Source organism: Capra hircus, chromosome 3, assembly GCF_001704415.2.
Source record: "Capra hircus breed San Clemente chromosome 3, ASM170441v1, whole genome shotgun sequence".
In the NCBI taxonomy this organism is placed as follows: domain Eukaryota; kingdom Metazoa; phylum Chordata; class Mammalia; order Artiodactyla; family Bovidae; genus Capra; species Capra hircus.
The window spans coordinates 17,366,955-17,384,684 of NC_030810.1; the positions used below are offsets into that span (position 1 = coordinate 17,366,955).

The 17,730-nt window shown below is 45.2% G+C and overlaps 1 protein-coding gene and 1 pseudogene across 1 annotated transcript; both read left to right on the forward strand.

Annotated features, from left to right (window-relative positions):
- LOC102184307 lies at nucleotides 1,608-2,577 on the forward strand (annotated as a pseudogene).
- ERMAP (erythroblast membrane associated protein (Scianna blood group)) lies at nucleotides 5,932-17,463 on the forward strand. The gene is made up of 9 exons (XM_013962924.2): nucleotides 5,932-6,016; nucleotides 8,271-8,387; nucleotides 9,040-9,072; nucleotides 10,071-10,103; nucleotides 12,774-12,794; nucleotides 13,544-13,564; nucleotides 13,660-13,686; nucleotides 13,804-13,830; nucleotides 15,688-17,463. The coding sequence occupies exons 1-9, from the start codon at nucleotides 5,932-5,934 to the stop codon at nucleotides 16,410-16,412; spliced, it is 1,089 nt and encodes a 362-aa protein (XP_013818378.1). The 3' UTR covers nucleotides 16,413-17,463.

Below are 17,730 nucleotides of genomic sequence, written 5' to 3' on the forward strand. Positions count from 1 at the left end.
TTTCAGTCTTTTCCTTCTACCTTGTCTCCCCTCTACCATCTTTTACTTTCCAGTCCCTTTCTTTGATTTTTTCTTCCCATCTGGCTCGGAAACTTCCACTGAATAACATGGTTTTCCTTTACCATTGCTCTGCCCACTGAAGGCTCTCTCAAAAATAGAATTTGAATAATGCCCCTCTTAACTCAGTAATTTTGTAATCTGAAGTATCATATTTCCAAATTAGGATATTTCTAGAGGAGAACTGGGGTCGCAAAGTCAGACATGACTGAGCGACTGAACTGAACTGAACTGAATGGAGAACTGAAAGCTAGACATTCTTGATATGTTGGGTTTCCTTTTCGGAAGCAAGATTATAGCATAATGGAGCTGGGGAAAGGAACTTAAAACTTCAGCTAGTCAAAATTCTTTAATTAAATGCATTTTATTTTTGCTAAATTTAGTTTCATGTTACACATTTGTTCATCAATATATTATACTTTATTAATAAGTTGGGAAATAGAGATGAGAAAAAATTGCCCATATTTCCAACCACCTTAATGATTAATGACTACTCATATTTTATAGGCCTTCCTTTTTTTGCTTTTAACACATCATTAGTTTACATTTGAAGCATAGGCTTGATGAACTGTAATTAACTTAGTCATTTCCTTATTGATGTACTTATAGATGGTCCTGTTTTTCACTATTATACAAATACTACTGACATCGTGTAAACTTCTGTATTTCAGATTCTTTCCTTAGAGTAGATTTCCAGAATATTTCTTACTGGATCAAAAGCCAAATACATTTCCTTACCTCTTGATTACTTCCCAATCGACAGTGTACTCAGCAAATGTAAGTGAATCTCCCAATTTAAAGATGAAAACTCAGGGCCTAAGAGTTTAAGTGACTTGCTCCAAGTTACAAAGTCACACAGGTAGAGAGCCCAAGCCAAGACTGAAAGCAAGCATCTGGCTCTAGTCCTCAGTTCGCTAGGGACATAAGCCCCTCTTTTATCTCTTGGTTTTGTAGAACCTTAGATGTTTGGAAATGTCATCAAGCAGCTTACTCTCTGCTCTTCTCACGTGAGAGTATGAGGAATAAAACTCACACCTTCAATCAAAATGCTCAAGTCTCGTGTCGCGTGAGTTGCATTCTGCCCGATGACAGCAAAATACGCACGAAACGTTTTTACCAAAATAGACCAAACGCCAGCCCATAACATAAGTGCACACATTCCAAAGGGTTGGAGCCGCACGAAGTGTGTTTTCTGGCCCCAACAGGATTAAACTAGAAACCAATAAGAGAGGTGTGTCTTCTTCCTGGGAGAAGGCAATGGCACCCCACTCCAGCACTCTTGCCTGGAAAATCCCATGGACGGAGGAGCCTGGTGGGCTGCAGGCCATGGGGTTACTAAGAGTCGGACACGACTCAGCGACTTCCCTTTCACTTTTCACTGGAGAAGGACATGGCAACCCACTCCAGTGTTCTTGCCTGGAGAATCCCAGGGACGGGGGAGCCTGGTGGGCTGCCGTCTATGGGGTCGCACAGAGTCGGACACGACTGAAGCGACTTAGCAGCAGCAGTCTTCTTCCTGACTGGTCTCTGTGGTTCCCGCCTGAGAACTGCTGATAGCAATATGTCTTCAGGAAATGCTGAAATTGGGCACCGTGCCCCTCAGTTCAAAGCAATAGTTGTTGTGCCAGATGGTCGGTTCAACGATATCAGCCTATCTGACTACAGAGAAAAATATGCTGTGTTCTTCTTTCACCCTCTTGACTTCACCTTTGTGTACCCCATGGAGATCATTGCTTTCAGTGATAGGGCAGAGGAATTGAAAAAACTCAATTGCCGGTCTTTCTTGGTGGTGCAGTGGTTAAGAATCTGCCTGCCAAAGAAGGGGACATGGGTTCGATCCCTGGTCCGGGAAGATTCCATGTGCTGTGGGGAAATGAAGTCCATGTGCTACAACTACTGAGCTCACATGCCACAGCTACCGAAGCCTGTGCACCCCAGAGCCTGTGCTCCTCAACAAGAGAAGCCTCTGTAACGAGAGGCCTGGGGACCACAGCAGAAAACAGCCCCTTCTCGCTGCAACTAGCAAAAGCCCTCGAGAAGCAATGAAGACCCAGTGCAGCCTAAAATAAATAAATTTTTAAAAAGAGACTCAACTGCCAAGTGATGGATGTTTCTGTGGATTTTCACTTCTTGTCACCCAGCGTGGATTAATGCACCCAAGAAACAAGGAGGACTGGGGCCCGTGAACATTCCCTTGATATCAGACTCCAAGGGCACCATTGCTCAGGACTATGGGATCTTAAAGGCTGATGAAGGCATCTCATTCAGACCCTTCTTACTATTGACGATAAAGGTATCCTTTGAAAGATCACCACCAGCGACCTTCCTGTTGGCGACTCTGTGGATGAGACATTGAGGCTAGTTCAGGCCTTTCAGTTTATTGACACACATGGGAAAGTGTGCCCAGCTGGCTGGAAGCCTGGCAGTAATACCATCAAGTCTGATGTTCAGAAGAGCAAAGAATATTTCTCCAAGTGGCCCTGGGCCATCTTAGGGCCAGGCTGCAATAGAAGGCCTTGAGAACAAAACCTCCTTTGTCCTACTGCCATGCTTAAAACCAAGACCTTACACTCCTCCTAGACGTGGTGTGGGACAGGACAGGCCATTCCTGCAGGAGCTGGGGAGGCAAGCCTCCCTTCCTCTGGAGGGAATGACCTGAGCTGCGTTATGGGGCAGGCCAACTGATGTGTACAGTAGTAGGGTATATAGTAGTAGGGTATCACTTTTAATCTTTTGTAGTTTCTATGAAATGTGAGCTAAAGGGAAAAAAGAAACTAATAGAAAGTTATCTCAAAAAATTTCAAATAGTTGGAAACTAGATAATACATTTAATTAAAAGAAATTAAAAGGAAATTAGAACATTTTTCTTTTTTTACTTGTTGAAATGAACACTGTCTTTATTCACAATTTCACAAAGACAGAGACTGAGGCTTGGAAGTTCTGCTTAAACAATTGGTTGGTAAGTGGTTACTCAGGCTCAGAGCCCTAGTGTTTCCCTGTTACCCTAAAACGCCTCTCTCCACCTAGTTATTCCATGTATACTGGGTCCATGGATGCCTGAATTTAATCAGAAGTATAGAATGTATTTTGACTGTAACGAAAATGAAAACCACTGCGTATCAAGATTTGTTGGATGTCGCTAAAGCAATTCCTAAGGAGAAATTTGTGACTAAATGACTAATGACTATATTAGAAAAGATGAGTGATATAGTCATCTGTATTGTACTAAGTGACAATATTAGGAAAGAAGATCACAGATCGTTGACCTAAGCAACACGGAAAGAAGAACAAATTAAATCCGAAGTAAGCAGAAGAAAGGAATTAATAAAGATCTGAGCAAAAACTAATACAATAAGAAACAGAAAAACATTACAGAAAATAAATGAAACCAAAAGATGATTCATTGAGATCAATGAAATTGATGAACCTCTAGTCAGACTGATCAAGAAAAAAGAGACATAAATTACCAATAGCAAGAATGAGAGAGGTTCCTCCTGGACTGTGTGTTCTCTTTCCCAAAGTGAACTCTGTTTCTCCTCCTTTTTCTCCTTTCCTTCCTGGTCATCCTCCTACTGCTTCTTTTAATAGATTTATTTCCTGATAATCACAGTTATACACATTCAAGGTAGATAATTTAGAAAACACACAGAGAAAACTGTAACGATCATCTTTGTTCTCCTCTCCCACTCTTAGAAATCACCACTGCTTAATATCTACATTCTTGCCTTTTCTCTAAGCATCTTCTCCCTAAATTGTATCAGACTATGCGTAATTTTTGTAAAGATATTTATTTTCTTTGGCTGCGTCAGGATTTAGTTGCAGTGCACGGATTCTCTAGTTGTGGTGCGTAGGCTTAGTTGATCAGCTGCTGTTGGGATCGTAATTCCCTGACCAGGAATAGAACCTGTGTCCCCGGCATTGCAAGGTAGACTCTTAACCACTGGACTACCAGGGAAGTCCCTATGCATAGCTGTTATATGCATGCATCACTATTTTAAAACAAAAACTGACAATAGAACCCTAAACCAGTGTGCTGTTTGCCTAAGATAATGAGATAAACAGAACTGGAAACGTGTTCAAATCTTGAGTCCATCTTCAGTTTCACAACCTTGCTTTGACCGTCCTACCCACTCCAAGCTCCGTTTTGCCTTCTTCCAAGACCTGCAGGGATCCAGCCTTATGACTTTCTGGAAAGGATTTGAAATCTTGAAGAGAATGTAAGAGTGGAAGAGATAGATTCTCTCTTTCTTGAGGGTTTGCATTTGAACTTCAACCTCAAGGGTGCCATGAAAGATTTGTTTCCTGCCCAAGGAATTTCTGGATGGCAGACATGAAATTAACAGACACTTGCTCCTTGGAAGGAAAGCTATGACAAAACTAGACAGTGTATTAAAAAGCAGAGACATCGCTTTGCTGACAAAGGTCCGTATAGTTAAAGCTATGGTTTTTTTCAGTAGCTATGTTACAGATGTGAGAGTTGGACCATAAAGAAGGCCGAGCACTGAAGAGCTGATGCTTTCAAACTGCGGTGCTGGAGAAGACTCTTGAGAGTCCCTTGGACAGCAAAGAGATCAAACTAGTTAATCCTAAAGGAAATCAACCCTGAATATTCACTGGAAGGGCTGATGCTGAAGCTAAAGCTCCAATATTTTGGCCACCTGATACAAAGAGCTAACTCATTGGAAAAGACCCTGATGCTGAGAAAGACTAGGGGCAGGAGGAGAATGGGGGAGACAGAGGATGAGATAGTTGAATGGTATCACTGACTCAGTGGACATGAGTTTGAGCAAACTCTGGGAGACAGTGAAGGACAGGGAAGCCTGGAGTGATGTAGTCCATGGAGTTGCGAAGAATTGGACATGACTTAGCAACTTAGCGACAACAACAAGGAATTTCAGACAATAGCAAGTGCAGATGGTGACCCACACCTCCCAGGGATGATTGGTCTCTTTCAGTTTAGAAATAATAACAACAGGTATTGGTGACAGGTGCTCTACATGCATCATTTCCTTGAACCCTCGCATTGGCAAGTGAAGAAGGTCCCCCCTTTATACGCTAAGAATTGAAGGCCCAGGACTTCCCTGGTGGTCCAGTGGTTAAGACTCAGTGCTTACACTGCAGGGGACATGGGTTCGATTCCTGGTTAGGAAACGAAGAAATTCCCCATGGCAGCACAGCACTATCAAAAAAAGAGACAACTTTCCCAGGGACACAGAACTAGGACATGGGTGGAGCTATAACTTGAGCCCAGGTCCTCTAACCCCAAGGAGTTAGCTGAACTTGTAGAATTAGTGCCTTCACGATGAAATGAAGGGATCTCGCTGCCTTAGTTTCTTGTTTTCCAACAGTCAGACTTGAAAAGCTGTCCAGGAAGTGCTTCAGGCTACATCATGGGCTCATGATTGGCTTGCAACAGGCAGTTTCCAAGCCTGACCTGGGACACTAAATGCAAAAAACAGTCAGTCCTTACCATGTTTATCTGGCTAGCTCTGGGTATAAGTTCTCATTCTTCCAGACTCCTCCCTGTGCTGTCTATATCACAGTTGGTGTCTCACCCTCCTGTCCCCACTAAAGGCATTTATAGACTTAACCATGATGCCAGCCTCTGTGTTGCTAGCCTCCTTCAGTCTTCATAATAATCTTGCCAGGAGGCACGGTAAGTATACCCATTTCAAAGATGGAGAAACTGAGTCCCAGAGACTTGGCTTACATGGAGCTAAGCAGCAGAGCTGGCATTAGACACCTGGTTTCTGTGACACCAGAGCATACGCTATGCAACCTCCATCTCCGCCTCACCTGCTGGGTGGTACCCTTTCTCACATCAAGCTCACTGACTCTTTTTGATGTCTCCCTGTGTCTGTCCTCCTAGTTTGGATGAAGATGCCAAGTTGCTCAGGCTCCTGGCTCTCTAGATGCTTCACCACACTGGTCTTCTTCCAGCTGCCTTTGCACATGTTAGGTAAGAGCTTCTGAACCTCTTTCCCTGCCTAGGACATTGGGCAAAGGTGTCCAACAGAGCCAGGGACAGCACTCTGGGGAGTGTGTACTACACCATCTGCGGCATGGCCCTCGGCCAAGAGGAGACCAGCCATGGTCCTAGGAGATAAATGCAGGGCAGGAAAAAAGCCTGAAGTCCCTGGTGGTTCCAGAGAAAACTCCTATGCTAGCTGAAACTTAAGAAAGCAATTTTGGGGTTTTTAAAATTCTGTCAATAACAAGTGTTTATTGTGGACAATTTGAAAAAGTACAGAACATTTTAAAGAAAACCCTAAATGGCCTAGAACCTCATAAATTGGAAAGAACAACTGCTAACATTTGAGGGCATTTCTTTTTTTTTACCATTAAAAAACTGAAATATAGTTAATTTACAATGTTGTGTTAGTTTCAGATGTATAACAAAGTGATTCAGTTTTATATAGGTCTACATATATAGACATATATATGTCTATACACTATATATGTCTATATGTATATATACATTGGAGGGATTTCTTTGAAGACTTTCTTGTATGTCTGTATCTCTGAGTGTTCATATGTTTACGTGTATGTATTCTTCTGCCCGGGTTTATTTTTTTCCCTCCATATACAACACCATGAACATTGTTCACCCATGTCCTTAAGTCATTCTCTGCAGCATGGTTTTTAAGGGCTGCATAGTATTTCATTGTGTGGTTATAGCATAACACAATTATTCAGATCTCCATTTCTAGACATCTGAAGGTTTCCTTTTTTTCCTTATATTATAATAAACGGTGCAATGCACATCTTAGCACATATTTTGGGAAGTGATTCTGATTGTTTTCTTAGAATGTGTTTCTGGAAGTAGAATTAATGGGTCAAAAGGGTATGACTCTTTTAAAGACTCTTGAAACATGGAGCCCTGTGGCAGAGCAGAGTGGTTTTAGAGCCGAGAAAGACTGTGGTCTTGGGTCCCAGATGGGGAGGAGTCATGGACCTCTGCCAGCCTCTTTTGTCTTTTCTGTCTGTCCCCCGCTTCTCTTACTACTGCCACTGTCTCTCACTAAGAGCTAAGTGCCTGATCTCATTAAATCTCCCGATGGAATAGAATTGGCAGGCCAGGCTTGGTGAGCCTGTCTCTGGCCTGGGGTCACGCAGTGCTGAGCAAAAGACTCGCATCCAGCTTATGCTCTTCGCTGCTTGTCATAGAGCCTCTTCTGCTGTTATTTCCTTCTCCACTTTGTCTCTCCTTTCTCCTTTCTCTCCTGCCTAGACATTCAGCTTGCTGCTGTAGCTCTATAGAAATTGGTTTGCCCTGGCCAACAGGGCTCAGGGCAAAGGGTTCACTGACTGCTGTTCTGTCCTGGAGTGAGGATTTGAAGGGGAAGCAGGTGGGTGCTCACAAGATGATAGGGGATTCCTGAGGGCGCAGCTCCAGTTCTCCAAAGTCTCTGGGTAGTTTTTCCATATAGGGTAGGGTGAGATTGTGGTTTAGGTGCTGAGTTTTTCTCTCTCTTTTTTTTTTTTTTGGTCTTGTCTTACACCTTTTATTCTTTTTAAATTAAATTTATTTGACCATGCTGCACAACATGTGGGATCTTGGCTCCCAAATAAGGAACTGAACCCATGCCCCCTGCATTGGAAACACAGAGTCTTATCCGCTGGACCACCAGGGAAGTCCCTAGATGCTGGTTTTTTTTAAAAAATTTACTTTATTGTCGGCTGTGCTGGGTCTTCTTGCTGCCCATCAGCTTTCTGCAGTTGTGGTGAGCGGAGGCTGCTCTCTAGTTTTGGTGCTCGGGCTTTTCATCGTGGCGGCTTCTGTTGTTGCAAAGCACAGGCCCTAGAGTGCGGGGGCTTCAGTGGTTCCTGAGTATTGGCTCAGTGGCTGTGGTGCACGGGCTTAGCTGTCCTGTGTCCTGCGGAATCTTCCTGGAACAGGGATCGAACCTGTGTCCTCTGCACTGGCAGGAGGATTCTTAACCACTGGACCACCAGGGAAGTCCAAGTTGCTGAGTTTGACTCATTGTCCTCAGGCAGGGTCATTGAAACCAATCCTGAGAGATAAACATCTCACTTTAAAGTCATCCCTTGATCATCTGGGCTTTGAGTTGCTGAGAGAAGCAGAGACCCTCACCATCTTGGCTTAAGGTGTCTCTTGAGGTGACAAAGGCTGTTGGGATGTGCCTGAGACACCTGCTCCCTTGGCACGGGAGCAGCTCTGAGTGGGTGGTCACAGGTGGTTTCTGTTTCAGCCGAATCTCCAGATAGCTTCCCGCCATCAGCCGTGGCTCTTACTGTGATCCTACCTGTTCTGGGGATTTTCATCGTGGTGGGCCTTTACATCATCTGGAAGCAAAGAAGGTCAAAAGGTAACAGTGGTAAGGGGGCCCAGACTGGCAGGAAATAGTACTCCAGACTCTCTAGGGAAAGGCGGGGAGGATGCCGACACAGATTCAACAGTTATCCATAGGTTGTCCGGGAGAAAACTGGTAAAGCCATGCTCTCGGAGTCCACATTGCAGAGAGGATCAATAGGAAACTCCTGGGCAGGGCTGTGAATTCTTATCTTTAGAGAAATTAGCACATAACACATCCTGCCAATCTTCCAATTAACTAAGAACTCCAGTTGTATCCACTGGATGAAACCCTTAATAGGCTTGCATTTCCTGGCTCTCAGGGTTGCAAAGGACTTTGAAAATCACAGAATCCAACACTCCTTTCTGCATCTAATGGTTTGAAGACCCTCTAATCCTTTCTAATGGTCACACACTCATAGTGACAGGGAACAAAATCCTGCTCAGGCCGCCTGTGGACAGCTCTGCTCGTTAGAAAAGCTGCTGCTGCTGCTAAGTCGCGTCAGTCATGTCCGACTCTGTGCGACCCCATAGATGGCAGCCCACCAGGCTCCTCCGTCCCTGGGATTCTGCAGGCAAGAACACTGGAGTGGGCGTTAGAAAAGGGCCTTCCTTAAAAAAAAAAGAAAAGACCCTTCCTTAAGCTGACGTCTCTCTCTCCCTTCCAGAGAGGCTTCTCTATGAGCACGCGATGGAGGTAGGTGAGTGTCTTGGGCTGGGTGGAGATGTTTCTCCGTTTTGTTCATTTTTGTGTCCCCAGGACCCACTAGTCTAAATTCTGGACCTGCAGATCCCAGCATCTGCTGTCCTAGGTGGTGACAGTAGTGGGGAGGGGGGTTAGCACCTGTCATTTCCACTTCCTGACGACTCTTTCTTGTAATATCTTGCCTTCCAATGTGTTTGGCGACTTTGTGAACTCATGGCTTGATCTGATTCTGGGAGAGTCGTGTAGGTCTAACATAGGGGACATGTTTATCCATTCAACAAATAATTGATAATTCTCTGCTAAGTGGTTCAGACCATACCAGATGCTTGTGACACAATGGTGCGTGAAAGTGGACACAGTCTTTGCCTTCTTGGAAGCTTTGATCCAGTCAGGGAGGTACACGCGAATTTAATAGTGAGACAAATGCCTCAGATGGAAGTTCTGAAGGCTGGAGAGATGGTGGCTGGATGAAACTAACCTGACTTCAGGGATAGAAGAGGACTTTCCAAAGGAAGTGATGTTTGGCCTGGAGGATGGACTGACAAGGGGGAAGAGAGCTCAGAGAACCACCCGCAGCAGAAGAGCTTGAGAAAGAGATGTGGTGCCTGCATGAGGGGAAAGGCGGCAGCAGATGATGCTGCAGAGGGAGCCAGGGACCAGCATGTGAGGCCCTGGGGATCCCAGGAAGGTCTTCATCTTTCTCCTTGGAGCAGTGGTGAAGCTGTGCATGGGATATCCCAACCAGAACTATGCTTCCAGAAAGCTCTTTTTGGCTGCTGTGTTGAGAGGAGACCAGAGGGAGGAGACAGAATGTGAGGGCAATTTGGGCCACTCTTTCTGGCATCCTGATGGGAGGTGATGAGGGCCTGGATCAGGGAGGAGGAGGTGGAGGTAGGGAAGGACATGTTCAAGAGCCCATAAATTCAGTTAGAAGCAGGGACCCTCAAGAAAATGGCATAGAATCTCATTTTCTTTTACTTTTCCTTCCTCTAGAAAATCTTCTCTCCGACCATGCAAAAGAAAAAGGTAATTCTATGTATAGAATAAGGGGCAGGGAACAGATAGCATGTTTTTTCTCCTTCTACATAAATGCTGACAGTCACTTGTTAAACGTACAATGTACATATGTGTATGTGTACACATGTACACACTCCCCACACATATCTCCTCTGTTAGTATTATTGGGCTTTGCTTTCCACTGTCAAGGGTTGTTAGCTATGGGTGAGGGGACGCCTGTGGTCAGAATTCATTGGGCCATTCATTGGCTTTTCCAGCAATCACCTAAAAAGAAGATCTATACACTATGTAAAAATATATTAAAATGGTATTATGGGGGACTTCCCTCGTGGTCCAGTGGTTAAGAATCTGAACTTCCAATGTAGGGGGGCACAGATTTGATCCTTGGTTGGGGAACTAAGACCCTGCAGGCTGTGTGGTACAGGTCCCAATTTTTTTAAAAAACAAGGTATTACAGGATGTACGAGAATCTCAAGGACCCATACAAACTTTGCGTTGACAGAGGTGGTGCGATACAGTGGGAGGATCATAGGTGCTGGAGTCAGCAGCAGCTGGTTCAGATCTGCCACTTACAGGCTTGGGTTAAGTCACTTTACTACTCTGAGGTTTGGTTTCCTCATCTGTAAAATTGTGATAATAAATCCTCTCACCTGATTGTTTTCAGTATTATCAAAGGCAACTTAAAAAAACCCAACACCCTCCTGTTACAATTCCTGAAACCTTTCTCTTATTACCATTTTGTCTTCATTAATTAAATGCTTGCTCTGGGCCACTGAGGGTAAAAGATAGAACCCTGGATTCAAAAAGCAGGTGGGACTCTGCCCCTTGAAAGTCTATTTGGGAAGACAAATCATTGTCTTCTAGCTCAGAAATGGCTCCACATGCAATGGTTTCGGCATCTCCTCCCTTCCCGGCTCTCATCTCCTCCGGGCTGGTTAAAGTGTGGGATGCAGCCTCAGGGACGCGATGACCATGCAATGACCATCCTGTCCTAGAAGGGAAGGGACAGTGTGGGATAGGAGGAAAGCCTCCAGCTAGGAGTCAGACAGACTTGCGTGTGAATCCTGCCTCCTTGGCCACTTGCTGCTGCTGCTGCTAAGTCGCTTCAGTCGTGTCCGACTCTATGCGACCCCATAGATGGCAGCCCACCAGGCTCCCCCGTCCCTGGGATTCTCCAGGCAAGGACACTGGAGTGAGTTGCCATTTCCTTCTCCAATGCATGAAAGTGAAAAGTGAAAGTGAAGTCGCTCAGTTGTATCCGACTCTTCTTGACCCCATGGACTGCAGCCTACCAGGCTCCTCCATCCATGGGATTTCCAGGCAAGAGTACTGGAGTGGGGTGCCATCACCTTCTCCGCCTTGGCCACTTAGTAGCTGGATAATCTGGACAAATTTCCATGTCCCTCTGAGCCGCAGGCCACCACTCTGTAAAATGGGAATAATCATTATATGCACCTCACATTGTTGAGAGAATTCAGAACATACATCATAAGAACAGGACACAATGAATGGAGGCTGTTGGTAGTGAGAATGATAAAATAATGTCTTATTGGGAGGCTGTATCATATTCAGCTTCACTGCCCCAATGCCCTGGAGAAGGCAATGGCACCCCACTCCAGTACTCTTGCCTGGAAACTCCCATGGACGGAGGAGCCTGGTGGGCTGCAGTCCATGGGGTCACGAAGAGTTGGACACTTACTGAGCGACTTCACTTTTACTTTTCACTTTCATGCATTGGAGAAGGAAATGGCAACCCACTCGAGGGTTCTTGTCTAGAGAATCCCAGGGACAGCGGAGCCCAGTGGGCTGCCGTCTATGGGGTCGCATAGAGTTGGACATGACTGAAGCGACTTAGCAGCAGCAGCAGCCCCAATGCACCTAATGGATGCCCAGCCCTTAGCACAGGGCCTGACAGTAAACTCAGATGGATCACTTCAACTCTGTGGTGGGGCCAGTGCTGAGCAGAAACGTGGGCAGGCGGCCCTTCCAGAGAAGCTGATGGTGCTCCCCCAAACCACAGAAGCATATGCACATGTCCCAGACCTTCTGGGGTCACAGTTCTTCAGGGAGGGCCACTCTAGAGAATAACAGAACATGTCAGTAAGTGAACAGTGGGTCTTCAGCTAGTTTTACACCATGAATATGATGGCATAGCATAGTGTGGTGCATGTTCAGTCATGTCTGACTCTGTAACGCCATGGACTCTGGCCCACCAGGCTCATCTGTCTAAAGAATTCTCCAGGAAAGAATACTGGAGTGGGTAGCGATTCCCTTCTCCAGGGGATCTTCTTGATGCACGGATCAAATCCAGGTCTCCTTCATTGCAGGCAGATTCTTCACCATCTGAGCCACCAGGGAAGCCCAACAGTTATAAAAGAGCAGCAAGGCATATACTCATGGACACTGGTTAAAAACATATGGAAAAATTCATACAGACAGCGAAAGGAAACAAGACAGACAAAGGGAAGGGAAGAGGAACCAGAGTCAGGGTAGTCCAGGTCATCCGGAAAGTGGAACGGGCACCAGTGAATTTCCACATCTGCCCTTAGGGAGATGTGACTGGATTGGGGGCTGATGGGATCGTCATCATCTTTTCCACCGGGGGTGGCGGGGCGGGCGGGCGGGCGACTGGCATGATGAGCCCTCCTGCTCACTTGTGCTTCTTTCTCTGTTTCCTAGGACGACTCCATAAAGCCCTCAGTAAGTTCTGCTTCTCATCTGTGCTCCAAACCTTCTGCAGACATCTTTGTTTTAGGATGAGAGTCCCAGATTCACCTCCTGGGGCAGAAGAGAGGGGGCAAGCATATGGGGGGCGGATTTTTTGGCTTCATAAAGGCCTCTTTTTTTTTTTTCTCTCAAATATTCCCTGCTCCTGTTTCCTGCACAATTGTTATCTGGTCTCTAAAAAGGACATGTTTTAGCAAGAAGAGGGGTACCTCCTACAGGTGAAGTCATCAGGAAGACACTTCTGTCACTCAGGCATGACATTCAGTTAGGTGGAATCCAAGGTAGATGGATCCTCATTCAACCGGATACATGGAGCAGTGCTTCTCTACCCTTTCATGTATGAGAACCTCGTTATAACAACTATCCCAAATCCTCAAACACGTGGCGTATCTACATGATTTCACACTGAGGAAATATGCATTAGAAAATCTAATGGAAATTCAATACCAGTTTTAAACGAATCTATATTTTACTTTTCTCCCATAATATTGCATACATTTATGTGAGATGTGTTGTACATTCAGTCTGCAGGTCATTTTGGCTCCCACAGGAACTTGCTGACCCTCTGCATTATCACTGGGGCCCCGGGCTGGGAGTCATTGCTGTTGAAACACGGTCGTAGGGGAAGGATCTGCTCTAGGAGTGTGGTTTGGATGGGACTGGGGCATCACAGGCATGTAGAAGCCTTCATTCTGATTTGTCAAATTCTTTTAATTCTCTAGAGAAACTCCGGAGAGAACTGAGTAAGTACCCCTGCTCTTTTATTTTCCATAACATCTTCTTTCCTGTTGATTCTGTTTCCAATGAAAACTCATTCTCCGTGTTTCTTCTTTTGTAGAGTTAAAAAGAGCTGCAGCAAACTCAGGTGAGATGCACTTTCCCCATCCTCATCCTTCCACCATTCCCCACCTCCACCCTGTATCAGAAAGTCTCCATTTATTTCTCCGTCACTTTAACAATGCCCTTTTCCCCTGTCTTTCAGGCTGGAAAAGGGCCCGACTGCACTTTGGTAAGGTACACCCGTCAGATGGATCCACAGTTGAGAGCCCATGACTCTGTTCCTTTAGAAGGCACATTGTAATTTTAACAAATTTTAGGTCTGATCTGTTTATCTGTTAATCAAATTTTGAAAATCTTTTATTTTGGGAGGATCAAATTTAGATTTAGAAAGTCTCCTTTCTTTTAAAACACTGATAAATATTTGGTTTACTCTTCTTAAGGGTATTCGATGATTTTTGAGATTTTTCTTAAAATTTGTGTTTTATCTCTGTGACTTGTCTGCTCCTGTCCTGTTCTGGCTACTTTTCAATTTGTGGGGCCTTTTTGCTATATTAACCCTTGGTCGTATGTTTCACACAGTACGTTTCTGAGTCTTTCATTTGCATGTTAATGTCCTCGATGTATTTCTTTTGAAGCGTGAGTGGTTTATTTTTCTGCAGTCAAGTCTATTCATCTGTTCCTGGGTAGTCTCTGCTGTGCTTTCAGGCTGAGCAGTCCTTCTTTTCCCACTGTTGGACAGCTAGTCAGTGCTCCTGTCTCTTTCTACGCATCTGCCACAGCCTTCTTTCTCTGAAGATCCGTTTCCTTGGTGAGTGGTGATTCTCAGAGAAGAGAGTGAGTTGGGCAGAAGCCCCAGCAATGTAGACTGCAAAAAGGTTTCATAGTTTTAAATGAAAAGATTTGCACATCTCTTCAATTTTTTTCCTAGATCACATATTTTTGTTGCTGTTTGAATGAGACCTGTTATTTTCACTGCTTTTCTGCCCTTCTTGCGTTTTCCAAGATGCTCATCCCCCTTCCATTCAGGTTTTTGTTTAGGCAGGAACAATAGAATCCATGAGTCGGCCCATTGAGAAAACACCGGGTTACCTCTATTGACATTCTGCTGCTGCTGCTGCTGCTAAGTCGCTTCAGTTGTGTCGGACTCTGTGCGACTCCATAGATGGCAGCCCACTAGGCTCCTCTGTCTCTGGGATTCTCCAGGCAAGAATACTGGAGTGGGTTGCCATTTCCTTCTCCAATGCATGAAAGTGAAACGCAAAAGTGAAGTCGCTCAGTCGTGCCCGACTCTTAGCGACCCCATGGACTGCAGCTTACCAGGCTCCTCTGTCCATGGGATTTTCCAGGCAAGAGTACTGGAGTGGGGTGCCATTGCTATTGACATTCTGGGAACTCACAAACCCTTTTCACTCTCCTAGTCTGATTCATTCCCACTACTTGACTGAGTGTGCATTTTGTGGATTTAACTCTACGAAATGAGCCTGTTTTTTGACTTGGGGATGGAAGGAGATTCATTGTCACCCTCATAATCCATAATTTTAAGGAAGTTATCTCTCTACATTAACATTTTAAGATGATGACTATAAGCAATAATTTTAGTTAAGAAAATGAGCATCACACACTCATTATCGAGTGCATTAGCTCATCAAATCTGTACAACAGCTCTCCAACATCGGTGTTGCTATTATTCCCACTTTACAGATGAAGGTTTAGAGATGATTAACAAGCCCAGTATCACTTAACTAGTGTAAGACAGAGCTGGGGCTCCAATATGCTATCACGCTACTGGGTCTAACATCACAACTTGTTTATTACCATACGTGAGAGCCCTTTGGACCAGCAAAGACAAAAGCAGTATTTCTTAAGGATTAAGACAGCTTCACAGACAGATGAGAAACGTTTCCCTCTTTTACTTAATCCACTAGTAGATGTAGGAGACTGACAACATATTTTTTTTAGTTCCAGGACATGTGGGGATGAGGGCACCATGGTTGCAGACCGAGAGATGATTATTCCCCCCACAGCTACTCAGAGGTCGCTGGAGACTTAGCTTCCTAAAACCTCACCTCTCTGTGACTCTCTGCAGTGACTGTGACCCTGGACCCAGACACAGCGCATCCCAAACTCATCCTGTCTGAGGACCGCAAGTGTGTGAAGCTTGGAGACACAAGGCAGCCTGTGCCTGACAATCCCGAGCGATTTGACTTCGTTGTCAGCGTCCTGGGCTCCGAGTACTTCATAGCTGGCTGTCACTACTGGGAGGTGTCTGTGGCAGACAAGACCAAATGGGCCCTGGGGGTGTGTAGTGAGTCAGTGAGCAGGAAGGGGAAGGTCACCGCCTCGCCTGCCAACGGACACTGGCTCCTGCGACAGAATCAAGGGAATGAGTACGAGGCCCTCACATCCCCGCAGACCTCCTTCCGCCTGAAAGAGCCCCCGAGGTGTGTGGGGATTTTTCTGGACTATGAAGCAGGAGTCATCTCCTTCTATGATGTGACCAACCAGTCCCACATCTTTACTTTCACCCACAGTTTCTCTGGCCCCCTCCGCCCTTTCTTTGAACCTTGCCTTCGTGATGGAGGGAAAAACACGGCACCTCTAATAATCTGTTCTGAACTCCAGAAACCAGAGGAATCAACTGACCCCAACACAGAAGAAAAAGGCCAGGCTAATGGAGAGGTGCCTCTGCAGGTGGACCCTTTCTTGCTCCCTGCTCAGACGTCAGAGCTCGTCCCACTCAAAGATATGATCCTGTCCTGGTCCTCTGACCTTGGCCCAGCCCTTCAGGGGCTCAAGGTTCCTTCTTTTTAGGGATGGGCCTCATCACCTGATTCTCAGACTCTCTAGCCCAGTGCCCTGGATTTCAGTCTCCTGGTCCAGTGATTCTGGACCATCTCCACTCCTTTCACCCAACCCAAACCCCTTTATGGTTTCTCTTGCACCACTTTCTCCTAGGGCTCAGTTTTAGAATTTCTGGGAACTTGAAGTTTCCATTGCCCTGGAAGAATTCTTGAAAACCAGATGAACAATCAGATTAGGTTTAGGTGATGGTGGGGAATGTGTGCCACTGAGATACAGGGACTCTCTACTCAAGGGGCTTCTTAAAAGCCTTCATCCTGCCTCATCCTGCACTCAGGCTTGTAGTTATGAAATTAGGATGCCCAGTCCTGACTTATTTATCACATCAAGAATTGCTTTTCTCCTTTTCTCAGTTCAGGCCTCTAACCCCCAAGGACAGCTTTTTTGAAAGTAAACTTTTTTTGGATCACATACTCTTCCTTCTTTCTTCTGGAATACAGAGCAGAGGGCCAGAGGGATTTAAAAAAAGGAAGCCACTGTTTTCTATTTCCTTGATGCTATCTACAACATAGTTTGGTGACATGCAGAACTAATATGTGGATGTGTTAAGTCACTCAGTTGTGTCCAACTCTTTGCCACCCTACAGACTGCAGCCCACCAGACTCCTCCATCCCTGGGGATTCTCCGGGCAAGAATACTGGAGTGGGTTGCCATGACCTCCTCCAGGAAATCTTCCCAATCCAGAGATGGCACCTAGGTCACCCACATTGCAGGCAGATTCTTTACCATTTGAGCCACCAGAGAATGTTTACAAAGCTAACTTGGTGATAGCCGGGTATGGGGACTGTAAACGTGGTAGCCGTAATCTTAATTTTGAAAAACCTAAGGATCACCATCAGGAAGATAGGAAGCAAGGCTTCATACAGAGTAGACCAGCTGTGTGTGGCCTTGAAAAGGCAGCTGTGGGTGAGGCCGTGTGTTACACTGATCCTTTTGAATCCCCTCTGAGATTCAGAAAGGAATTTTTTGTTTGCTTTTGTACAGTCCTTAAATAAAAGCTTGGTATTTGTCATTTGGCATGCTCTTATTTTCATTGGGAATGAGAAGTTGTGGGGAAAGGCTTTGGACTGATAAGCAAAAGGCACATTACAGGACTGCTTTTGAAGAGCCTTGATTCCACCCATGTGAGTTTAACCACAGTTAAAAATATAGCCACAGTTTTATTTCTGAGTCTGCCTTCTCAGTATTTCACTTATATCCATTTATAAAGTTGTAGTGTATGTGGGCAATTTATATTTCACTCATCCATATTTAGTTTCAAACATAATTT

What these genes read in the sequence shown, in the direction of transcription:
- ERMAP (XM_013962924.2), top strand. Translation starts at nt 5,932, where the DNA reads ATGAAGATGCCAAGTTGCTCAGGCTCCTGGCTCTCTAGATGCTTCACC. An exon ending in CGACCATGCAAAAGAAAAAG is followed by an intron (nt 10,104 to 12,773) that starts GTAATTCTATGT and finishes TCTGTTTCCTAG; the next exon opens with GACGACTCCATAAAGCCCTC. An exon ending in GAAACTCCGGAGAGAACTGA is followed by an intron (nt 13,565 to 13,659) that starts GTAAGTACCCCT and finishes CTTCTTTTGTAG; the next exon opens with AGTTAAAAAGAGCTGCAGCA.